Source organism: Heterocephalus glaber, unplaced genomic scaffold (assembly GCF_053883595.1).
Source record: "Heterocephalus glaber isolate CG9 unplaced genomic scaffold, H.glaber_assembly_v1.0 deba00001578, whole genome shotgun sequence".
NCBI lineage: Eukaryota > Metazoa > Chordata > Mammalia > Rodentia > Bathyergidae > Heterocephalus > Heterocephalus glaber.
In genome coordinates this window covers 30,165-42,957 of record NW_028258359.1, presented here as the reverse complement: position 1 = coordinate 42,957, position 12,793 = coordinate 30,165, and the positions used below count along the sequence as shown (strand labels likewise).

The window sequence follows — 12,793 nt, the reverse complement described above, 5'->3', positions numbered from 1 at the left end:
TAGGGCATTATATTTTAAATTCAGTTATTTTACAATTGCCAGATAAGTCCACTCCTGGTGTACCACCCACCACAGAGCTGACTCATCTGTTTAAAATATAAAAAGAATCTTCTAGTAGGAGATTGCACAGCCATCCAGTTTTATAAAGCTAAAGGCCACACTCAGTATTTTTTAAATTTCAGAGCCATTCTTAATGATCATAAAAAGGTTTTTTTCTTCAGTGTATACTTCTCTAATAGCTTATTAATTATACGAGAGAGAGAGAGAGAGAGAGAGAGAGAGAAAGACAGAGAGAGAGAGAGAGATCATTTTGGAAAGCCTATGTTCCTGTTAGAATTGGGTCTTATCACCCAATTCAAAAATGGGCATCTGAAATGAACAGACATTTCTCAAAGAAGTAAAAGCAGCAAATAAATATGTGAAAAAATGTTCAACACCACTAGTCATTCGAGAAATGCAGATGAAAACAACACTGAGGGCCAGGGATTTAGCTCAGTGGTTTCACTGCCTGTTGCGCAAGCGCAAGGACCTGAGTTTGATCCCCAGTACCAACAAAAAAACATAAAAACACTGAGATTCCACCTCACCCCAGAGAGAATGGCTGCTATCAAGAAATCAACCAATAACAAATGCTGGCAGGGGTGTGGGGAAAAAGGAACCCTTCGCCATTGTTGGTGAGAGTGCAGAATGGTGCAACCACTGTGGAAATCAGTGTGGAGATACCTCAAAGAACTAGGTCTAGAGGTCCCATTTGCCCTAGTTATTCCCCTGCTGGGGATCTTCCCCAGAAAATTAAAAGAATCATACCACAGCAATATATGTGCACCCATGTTTATAGCAGCACAGTTTGTAATAGCGAAAGCTTGGAAACAGCCCAAGCGCCCATCAACTGGAAACTAGATAAAGAAGATGTGGTTTTTAAATAAAATGGAGTACTATTCAGCCATAAAGAACTAGAGACATTTATAGCTAAATGGATGCATATTGAGGCCATACTCTTAAGTGAAATAAATAGGACACACATTTGTAAATACCAAATAGTTTCTCTAGTGTGAGAAACTGAAAGTGTAAATAAGGATTAAAATAATTAAAATGAATAATTGGTAATTTGAAATAGTAAAAGGTCCAAAGGTGTAGGGGTGGTGGGAGGGGAAGGGGAAAGGAAAGAAGGGAAAGGAAAAATTATGAGAAAAGAAAAAAAATGGAAACGAAATCTATGTAAATAGGGAAGGGTGGAGGGGTGAAGGGTGCACAGGTAATGGGGAAAAAAATAAGAATCAAGATTCATCATGTACAGGTACAAGCACCCAATGATAAATGTAAACATACTGTATACCTAAAATGTACCAATAAAAGAATTTAATAGAATTGAGTCTTATCTTTGGTGGTAAGGTTTGTTTTAACAGTTAACTAAGACTTGGCTACATTTAACTACAAGAACCATAGTATATGTAAATGTATCTCTATGTATATATGTGTACATGTATATGTATATGTAATCAGCTTGTCAGGAAGGTGTGATCATTAAGAATATGGAGAGAAGAAATTTCTTTCAGGGTTCCCCATAAAGAGAACACTAAAAAAAAAGAAATAACAACAATAATAATGACAATTAGCACTTACTTATATCCTAAATGCTTTAGAAATATTCACTCATTTAATATTCCTATGAGATAAGCAGTGCTATTACCTACCTGCAGTTAGTAGATAAGGAAACTGAAGAACAGAGTAGTTAAGCAAATCGTTCAAAGTCACAGAGCTCCTAAGTCGTATGTATATTTGGGCTTGAAACGCCAAAAGCTGGCTCTAAAACCCACATGCTTGCCTCCAGTGCCTCTTGCTGCTCTGGAGGCAAGTGAGCTACTGAGGATATCTTCAACCTCCTTGCAATGGGTATCGCTTTCATAGGACATTTCTTAGGCTGTGCTTCAGTACATGCCAAGAGAAAAAATACCACCTCAGTTCAGAAGCAAAAATTCCATGGAGACCAAAATGAGGAGTACAGGCATGGGGCTTTCTAACTGACAGGCAGATTTGGGGGATATTTAGAGTCTCTGGGAGAATAGGTGGCCTCAATCCTTTATGCTATCCTTCATGAATAACATTCCTTCCACCAAGTCTGATAGGCACTGGGTGGTTGAGATAAGGTCACCCATTGACACTTCAGGCAGAGCCACATGCTGGAGGTATCACCTGGGCTGGACATAGGACAGTCATCCTCCCAACCAAGGCTAAGGACTCTGACATGGACCTATATCTGCCTGAAGATAAGGTCAGCCTACCTTTGCATGCACATGATTCACGGGAGTAACAACAGGCAGGACTCCTTTAAGGATAAGTGTGGATACCAACAGCATTCTTCACAGAAGTAGAAAAAACAATCCTAAAATTCATATGAAACCGGAAGAGACACAGAACAGCAAAAGCTATCCTAGGCAACAAGAGCAAAGCAGAAGGCATCACAGTCCCAGATTTCAAGTTATATTACAAAGCTACAGTGAAAAAACAGCATGGTACTGGCACAAAATCAGACATGCACGTCAATGGAATAGAAATGAGGATGCAGAAACAATCCCAGGCACATTCAGCCATCTTATATTTTTGATAAAGAGTCCAAAAACATACACTAGAGAAATGATAGCCTCTTTAACAAATGGTGCTAGGAAAACTGGTTATCCACATCCAAAAAATGAATCTAGACCCGAATCTCTCACCTTGTACTAAAATAAAATTAAAATGGATCAAAGTCCTAGATATTAAAACAGAAACACTGCAGGGCTGGGGATTTAGCTCAGTGGTTCTGCCGCCTGCCTCACAAGCGCAAGGTCCTGAGTTCGATCCCTGGTACCAAAAAAACCCCAAAAAACACAGAAGCACTGAATCTGCTGGAAGATAAAATAGGTAAAACTCCTGAATATAGAGACACAGGAAGGATTTTCTGAGCAAAACTCCAATTGCTCAACAAATAACACCAAGAATCAACAAATGGAATTATATCAAATTTAAAAGCTTCTGCACAGCAAAGGAAACAACCAATAGGTTGAAGGATAGGGGAGCCTGTAGAATGAGGGAAAATTGCCAGCAACTCCTGAAACAGAAGACTAATACCTAGAATATATAAAGAACTCCAAAAAAAAGACCCTCCCAAAATAAAAGACACAATAAAAAACAAGCAATTGAAATAATACACATTTCTCAGAAGTAGTACAAATGGCTTATAAGCACATTAAAAAATGTTCAGCATCTTTGGCCATTAGAGAAATGCAAATTAAAACAACCCTAAGATTCCATCTTACTCCAGAAAGAATTGCCATCACCAAGGACCCAAGAAAGAACAAACGCTGGTGAGGATACAGGGAAAAGGAAGCCTTTTACAGTATTGGTGGGAATGTAAACCAGTATAGCCACTATGGGAATCAGTATGGAGATTCCTTAAAAATCTAAAACTAGAAATTCATTTGATCTAGATACCTCTCCTTGGTATCTTCCGAAAAGTGTTAAAGACATCATATTACAGTACTATGTGCATACCCATGTTTATAGCAGCACAACTCAAAATAGCTAAATCTTAGAAATGGCCTATATGTCCATCAAAAGATGAATGGATAAAGAAAATGTGATATATATGAACAATGGAGTACTATTCAGCCATAAAGAAGGATAAATTTGAGACATTTGCAGAAAAATGAACACACCTTGAGATCATAATACAAAGTGAAATAAATCAGAAACAAAAGTTTAAATATTTATGGTTTCTCTTACATGAAAACCCAAAGTATAAATAATTTAAGGAGCAAAACAAAAGATAGATAGAGGGCCGGGGATTTAGCTCAGTGGTGCCACCGCCTGCCTTGCAAGTGCAAGCTCCCTAGTTCAATCCCTGGTTCCAAAAAAAAAAGATAGACAATAGAAAACAGGGAGATAGACCTTTTGCAGATGAGAAGGGATTTTGGGATGGACAGAGAGGGAAGGGAAGAGAAGGGTAAGTAAAAAGAACTAAGATGCCATATGTATATGTACCAACTCCCCACAATGAATGTATTCATTACGTATTGCAAACATGTACTCATAAAAAAATCTAAAAAGATAAAATCATCAAAACAACTCAAAATATGAGTTTAGGTGATTCAAACTAAAAAGCAATAGGTCCCCAAATGCCTGAGGAATAGTTCTCAACAGAGGTAGTCGGAATAATGTACAAAGATAGTATAGTCAAATGTAATCGTGACCATCACAAACCCATGGAACACTTAGCCTTGACCCACATAACTTCTTTGTTTGTTTGGAGTTTTTTTGGTACCGGGGATTGAACTCCGGTCCTTTCACTTGTGAGGCAGGCTGCGGAACCACTGAGCTAAATCCCCGGCTACGCACATAACTTCTTGATGCAGATCCAGAATAAAAGGGTTAGAAAGTATAACTCTAAGGAGCTGAACGGTCAACATGCTAGGAGAGATTTTTTTAAATGAGCCAGTTACTGGGAGAAACTAACAACAACAACAAAAATCTCTTTGATATTAAAGTTATTATAACCTATCTTTTCTGCAGCTTCTCCAAATTCAGGACAATAAAACCACTTCATGAGAATTTACTCATTAATCGAGCACTTACTATGAGGCAGACATTGCTCTAGTGATTAGGAACAGAGTAGTGAACAAGACAGACAAAAATCCCAGCCATCATGAATTGTATCCTTGTACTGTAAGTGTACTCTAGGTAACATTGGTAAATACTATTACTATTCATGTGCTTTTATGTATTCTGGACTAGGAGCAGTCAGTGGAGCTCAATACTACCAGAAAACTCTGCAGGCAATGGGGAAAGGGCTCAATGCGGGTGCTGCAGGGTTACCAAGGACAATGTGAGAGCCTCAGTGAGGAGAATTTGAGCAGAGACCTGAAGGGACCCAGGCAAGAACCATACAATTCTTGGGTGGAGATGTCACAGAAGGAACAGTAAGACGGACTTGGGGGCCAAAGCAAGGTAAAGAAAGGAGCAAACAGGTGGAAAGGAGGACGTTTGCATTGGTGGGCAGTGCTTTGATTGATCTGAAAGCCACTGCAAGGATTCTGTGGTTGACCCTGAGCTACCAATGGGTCCTGAGCAGAGGAGGCCTGACTTTCTTTCCCAAAGGCCCACTTTGCCTGCTTCATGGAGAGAAGATCACAAGGGACAAGGACAGAAGGAAGGAGACCAGTTGGGATCTTCCTATCCAGCAACATCTTGGGACATGGACATACAGCCTGTTGGTGCAGGAGAGGGTGGTAGGCAGAGCACAGCCAACATGATATATAGAAGCAGGGTCTCAGAAACCCAGGCCCAAAGCTCTGACAAAGCCCCTACCAGCTTACTCTTCTCTTGAGCAATAAAAGGAAAAGAAAAGCAGGTGGAGTCGCTTAAAGTCAGGTTAACCAAATCAAATCAGCTTGGCCCAAAGGAGCACAACCTGCAGCATGGGAGGGGCATTGCCATTAAGAGCCACAGTAGGTCCTAGGCTGTCAGATGGTACACTAATGCAGCAGAGCACTGTAATGAACTAGTCTTTCTCATTTCGGATACCAGTTATTCTCCAAAGCATATTCCAAAATATATCAGTGCTTAAAATATTTAGCAGTTTATAGCACCACTTAAATTCCAGTGCACACACAACACTGCCTTCCAAAATGAATCTGATGCTTCAAATGATGCTCTCCTTTTCTCCTTCCAAGAATTGTATTTTGAGTGCTAATATCATGTAAGCCCCTCCTAAGAATGAATTCTCTCCCCCAGACTCCTACAGTCTGCAACGCCTAGCTCTGATCCCAGGTGCAAATGGCACACTAACACCCCCTCCACAGGCTCAGATGCAGCCTCACACAGGGAGAGGGGGAAAGGCTTCAGCATGTCTGCTCGCCTCACTCTCCCGGCAAGATTCACGCACAAAAACTCACACATATTTGTCTCCACTCATCCTGACAAAAACTGGTAAGAACAGAAGGAAAAATGGGAGGCATGCTGAGTGGGGGAGACCTATACTTGGCTTCCTTGCAAGCCTGATATTGATGAGAAGGCCACTGACAGGCACACCCATCTGTGATCTGACACCTCTTTGAGCCTCCTGAAGGAGGACAGAACACAGAAGTGTACTGTCAAACTAAGCCTCCTTTCAGTCTCATGACCTTCTGCCCAAAAATATTATAGTTGGACCCAACTATAAATATTTGTCTCATATCCGTTACAATTTTCTTTCATGCTCCCATTAAATTTCTCCCCCTGAATTGAAAGACTGACCACAAGCTATTAGGAAGAAAAACCTAGCCAAGTAAAAGGCTAAGATGTAAAGGGATTGAATAATTCACTATCACTGGAAGAGGGTTCATATATACAAGTCCCTGAATACACACTTTGCCAAGTATTATTTCTGGGACTTACCAACAACATGTAAGCTCATAAAACTACCTTAGAAAACTATTCTGTAATAACATATCTTACTCTAGCTCCTCTCTCTGTATGTATCTAGCTTTAACACCTGGCATTCTCACACATACCAACACACCTAAACATTTAAATTTAAGGCCATAAATTACCCTTTTATATACAGAAACTACATATATAAAAGCATACTGAAAATAAATATATTTGCCTTAAAAATAAAGATCAGTTTATTCTATCACCATTAAACTACTTATTAATTAAGCAAAACAGCATTTACCAGACAGGAGGAGATCAATAGTTCTGAATCTTCTTTTGTCCAACTGTATGCTGTATATTCAAGGGCATTATTCTCTCCTTGCTGTTTGCACATATAAGCACAGTTTCTTTCAAAAACGGTGCGGATGCCTTTGAACAGAATCACACTAGTAGTGCAACCCATCCCCAAGGTGTGGATGTTCAGATTTCTAGTAATCTCTACTTCATTTCCACATCATCTTCTTTGGCTCTTCAGACACAGGCTCCCACTGTACCATCTTCCTGACAGGCAGTTACCGGCACTGGAACAGAAGGGAAGCTCCAAGCTGTAACATTAGAGTCTGCTTCTGCCCAACAGCCTGACAAAAAAATCCAAGCTCGGAGTATAAAACAGGAGGGTGGGTGGTGCAAAATCAAGATGACACACCTCGGATGCACCAAGATCTTGAAAGTATCGTTTCTCCAGTGGATTGCTTCACTGTTAATACAAAGAATAAATGTACAAAACACTTGCATGGGGTTAACGGAAAACTGCTGGCTCCTGTGATTTGCTTGGGATTGTTCTGAATCTCAGAACCTGCCCAAGATGAAATAGACAGTGCCAGACAGCCACACTGCTGCAAGGGCTGCTGGAAGGCACAAAGAATGTTCATCTGCTGCAAGAAATCACCCTCCCAGAATGCTTAGCCTAGCATCTATATTAGCAAACATCTCTTCCTTGACCTAAATGTGCTGTTTGTTTAATCCTGCATCAGCGAGGAACACAGAAGCAAAGGGGGAAAAAAAGCCCAAAAACATGAAATTGCTAAGATGACTGCTGCTATGGAAACACGTGTAAGCACACTTCAAACGACCTTTTGCATGTATGGGTAACAGCCTGCTGACAGCAAACCACAAGGGAACACAATGTTGCCGGATGGATCTTGACTTCTGCCCAGCTCCACTCCTTGCTAGAGAGGGTAGCAAGTCTGCACTGTTAAAGGGATGTTCCCATTGCTGGTACCCAAATGCAAATAAGAACGTGGATAAAGGGTCACTCTACTGGCTAGCTATGTGCCTCTGAACCAGTGCTCCGGTGTGCAACGACAAATGTACACTGAAGCCTCACAGCCAACATGGTTATCATTTTTGGTACATAACTAATTCATGTCCCTTCACTGAGACTGAACTCCGTGACGCTCTAATATCTCATGTGAATCTTTGGCGATGGCTAATACAGAAGTTTGCCACTGATACAATAACAAGTTGACGTTATTTTCCTTCCTAAGAAATGAAAGGCTAAATACATGTAAGACAACCAGCCAGGCATGCACACACCTGAAATCCCAGCACTCGAGAGGTTGAGGCAGGAGGATTGCCATGAGTTCAAAGCCAGCCTGGGCTACATAATGAGCTCAAGGCCAGCCTGAACTAGATAGTAGCAAGACCCTGTCTCAAAAGAAAAAAATTATAAAACAAAAAAAATTTTTAAAGACAACCATGATTCCCACAGAGAGAAAGCCTTCCACTCATGACAAACATCTAGAAAAAAGTTCTTTCTCTTAAGATATAATTCCTTATTTTGTGTGTGTGTGTGTGTGTGTGTGTGTGTGTGTGTGTGTGTGGTACCAGGGATCAAACTTGGGTCCTTGAACTTGTGAAGCAGGTGGCAGAACCACTGAGCTAAATCTCCAGGCCAATTCCTTATTTCCTAAGGCAACAGGCAATTTTCATTTTCTATTTATTCATGTTAGAGTGAATTAGAATAACTGAGTATAGTTAGAGTGATTTAGAATAACTGTGTGCAGGTAACAGAAACTCAAGTAATATAGTAAAAGAAGACCGCTAGTTACCATCATCCAGTTACTTGACTCCAAAATGTCTGTTTTATATGGTCAATTTAGCCACTGAGACCCCACAGAAAAGCAAAAATCTAGGCTTATTTTATATACCGCATTTTGCTCAAAGTGTATCTAATACCCCTACAAGATCAAAGAGGTGGAGATACTGGCCACATGCACAAAACAGTGACTCTATGGGTCATTCCAGATTCATATGGTGATTTAGTTAAAAGAAAGCTGTAAGATTCAAGATTACACTCACGTTCTGCCATCGAAGACTTCATGAGATACTGCAGTGCAGGCAGATAACATGGAAACTCATTTGTATAGAAACTGAATACTAAAGACTATAAAACACTAAATACATGGATTAAACTCTCAGTTTTGAAAATTCAGAAATTCCATCAATGAACCTAATTTCTATACTCCGAGGGAACACTTTAAAAAAGACCAGTTCATTCAGTATAAAAAAAGATGATACAGGCTAGGGATTTAGCTCAGTGGCTTCACCACCTGCTGCGCAAGCGCAAGGACATGAGTTTGATCCCCGGTACCAAAAAAAAAAAAGATGATACCTAGAAATGTAACATTGTTGTTATTACCTACTTTAGATATCCTGGGTGCAGAAGTCAGAGAACATTATTTGAGATAAAAAGGATTATGTTCAAACTTTACAAAGAGTTATAAATGATACCCAAGCAAATTATAAACTGCTAGTGTGTTCTATTTGACTTACTTTAAAAACCTTAAGTTATATTGAATGTTCTTAAATGTTTTCACTACCAAAGAGAAAGGTAACTAAGTGAGGTGATAGATTTGTTAACTTGATTGTGGTAATCATTTCACCATATGAAATCATCAGATTGTACACCTTAAATATATATAACCTTATTTATAAATCATACCTCTATAAAATGTTTAAAAATGGGAGTGAATGGAACAATTTCCTACCATCATTCAAAACAAAAAGAAACATTTCTTAGATATGCATTAGTAAGTATTTAAAAATATGAATTTTAATATTAATCATTTTCCAAACAAAATTAATGAGCAGGAAAAAAACAACAGAAAATACTTAGAGCAAAGGACTCAACAAAGCCAAAACATGGGTTTCATGCTAACTGAAGCATGACATAACCAATGATTCAAGCTGTGTATATTCACCAATTTGATTTCACTGATTTTTCTGCACCAGAATGATCTGGAAACTGGGCGTGGTGGTGCATGCTTATAATCCCAGCACTTGGGAGGCTGAGGCAGGAAGACTGCCATGAGTTTGAGGCCATCCTCAGCTACATACTGAGTTCAAGACCAGCCTGGACTACATAGCAATACCCTGTCTCAAAACAACAACAACAACAAACAAAAACAACAAAACAAAACAAACAATAAAGAATGAATCTGGACTGGTCTAAAATGATAATTACCATGAATTTCATCACAGGGCATGAAGAGATGGATGGTGCCTATTAGCAAACAGTACAGACTCTAAACGAGTATATATTTCAATTTGGACATCACATTTACTTTCACATCTATAAATGTCACCTCTAATTTACACAGCTCCCAAGATTGGATGCCTGTCTTTGAGTCCCTCTTGAGATCCAGGCCCATGTCTTCCTGTCCTGCTGATACTGACACGTAACTCCCACCACTGCCTCTCCCTTAGATGCTCCAGATCAATCGCCCTTTATTAGGACAAGCTGATATGGCATATCCACATCTGGAATATCATTCAGCCATAAAAACAAAGTACTGATGCATGCTGCAACATGAAAAAATCTGACACCATAATGCTAAGTGCAAGAAGCTAATTACCAAAGAACTCAGACTGCATTTAAATGAAATGTCCAGAACAGACAGATCCATAGAGATAGAAAATAGATTAATGCTTATCTAGATCTGGACAGGGAATATGGGGTGATTGCTAATGGGGACAGGATTGCTTTTGGGGACAATGAAAATGTTCAGAAACTAGACAGTGTTTCTAATACATGTACTAATAAAACTACTGACTGAATACATTCAAAGTGACTTGATGTGAATGTAATCATGGCTTTGACTTCATTTCTGGTATTTGATCCTGACAGCATTTAAGCATATCTCTTCTGCCCACCTTTGGGAAAGCTGACAGGAAGGTCAAAGTGTCTCCTTCCTTTGGCAACCCACAGTAAATTCAAACCATCAGTAGGAACCCTCATCCTCACACCTCCCCATACTACCACAAAATCCCCAAGCAAGTCTTCTTTTCCTGTCCTCGAAAGCTATCTGAAGACCTGCTTGGAAGCTGCGTTGCTCTTTTCTAGAAAGCCTCATTTTGTGAGTAATAAACCTTTTTTTCTAATTAGTATATGTTTGCAGTACATAATGATTATATTTTTCCTGGAGAGTTGGCACATGTACATAATAACATCTTAATTCTTGCGTGTGTGTGTGTGTGTGTGTGTGTGTGTAATAAACCTTTTCATGCCCTCTTGGGGTGCATATGAGTCATTACTCAGCATCCAGAAAGTTTTTCGTGGGTGGGGGTATCCACCCTTTTTCTTCAGAGTGGCCCCAATATGGATTATATTTCAATGAGGCTGCTATTTAAAATGGGAGATGGGAGAAGAGAGACACCGTCTCTGTATACTCCACAGGTTGTCAGATTTGTACCAGAAAGTAGAAGAGAACGCAATCAAGAATTGTTTTATATTTTACAAGAGATTTGCTGTTTAACTTAATCACCTTGCATGACAAATTTAACAATTCCTGGATGTTGCTTTCACCCCACTTCTCAGGAATACACTCACCATATGACACGAAAGGTGGCTGGAGCTGCCCTCAGCATGTGGATTTTAGATCTAGGTGAGGGTTCAATGCTGTACAAACCATCAGAAAGCCTACACAGACAAGTGAGTTCAGGGTAAGACCTCCTAGCCTACTAAATGGTCCCAACCAATTCAGCCATGCAGCCAGAGACCACAGCAAACACGTCCCAAGCTGAGCCCCCTCCAAGTTGATCCATCTGGAGCTGCTGCTCCCATTGCAGCTCAAGTCTGGCCAAGTGTCTTTCTGTTTTAAATGTCTTCTAAAAGTCAAATGAGTTTGGTAGATTTACTTACTGCTCTCCCAGAAAAAAACATGTATAAAGAGGAATCTGAAGACACACCTAGAAAATCTAGGTGTCTGAAATTAATACTGTATTTCAAATGTTGGGTCTATCCTGAAGGCCAGAGAAAGAGTGGAATTCTCTCCATTCTACATGGCTAAAATAAGATCTCAGATAGTGATAATACATCATGTATGTAAGGCCACACAGCTCACAAAACCTAGCTAAATGGAGTATGTGTAGAACTCAGTTTAATATATCATTCATTATATTTAGATGCCATCGATATCCAGTCCATAAGAAAAGTTTGTTTTCATCTCTGACAGTCTGTATTTGGAATAGGGTAGAATTCAATTTAATATTTCCTTTATCCTATTTAAATGCCAGTGATAGCCAGTCAAGCTTTTTTTCCCCCCTGAGAGTCTGTATTTGGAACACCAATGCAGTGTATTCTGGTGAACAAAGAAACCTCAAGGAATTTAGCCTCTCAAGGCATTATTCATTTGGTATTTCATTTGGTATTCAATCAACATCATCAAATGTACATAGAGTACTGTTTATGGCACAGGACCTACTACATACCACAAGCTGGGCTCTTGGACGCTAGGCAAGTGCTCGACCACTGAATTACAAACTCAGCCTCTCAGATTACATTTTTTTCTTTCCTGATATTAAGACTAAACATGGAGGCCGGGGATTTAGCTCAGTGGTTTCGCCGCCTGCTGTGCAAGCGCAAGAACCCGAGTTCAATCCCCGGTACCAAAAAAAAAATAAAATAAAACTAAAAATGGAGTGATTCCTCCTTAACCAAAAAGTCTGACACAAAGTGTAAAGGTAAGAGAATTTCGGATCTAATAAGCTCAAATTATTTGTTGGTAAAAAAAAAAAAAATGATTAAAAGAGGGAAAGAGCACTGGAACATGAAAACAGGATAAATGGTTAAAAAAAAAAAGGAGTTAAGTTTCAGCAGTGATAACTAAGAAAAAAAATTTTAAAGAGAAATCAAGGAAGTGCTATGAAAAATAAAAATAAAGTTTTTAAAAACAAAGGAAAAGGTAAATTATCTCACCATTACGTAGTCAAGAACGTAAACCTCAAAATTGAGGCTTATTCCATTTCTCTTCTTATCTCAATCTCAGGAAGAATGCTTTGCAATGCCAGGAGTAGTGGTTACCTGTAAGTGAACACAGAGACAGGTAGACCCAGAGAGCAG

At 39.5% G+C, this 12,793-nt stretch overlaps 1 protein-coding gene across 5 annotated transcripts in view; it reads right to left on the bottom strand.

Moving 5' to 3' along the window:
• Dock9 (dedicator of cytokinesis 9) overlaps positions 1–7,234 on the bottom strand; it is a 239,728-nt gene extending 232,494 nt beyond the window's left edge. For all 5 annotated transcript variants that reach the window (XM_087193042.1, XM_087193049.1, XM_087193052.1 and 2 more), the window contains exon 1: positions 6,692–7,234. In XM_087193042.1, the coding sequence (XP_087049168.1) occupies positions 6,692–6,853 (162 nt within the window). In that variant the 5' untranslated portion in view covers positions 6,854–7,234. The remainder of the gene's footprint in view (positions 1–6,691) is intronic.
• Positions 7,235–12,793: the final 5,559 nt, after the last annotated feature.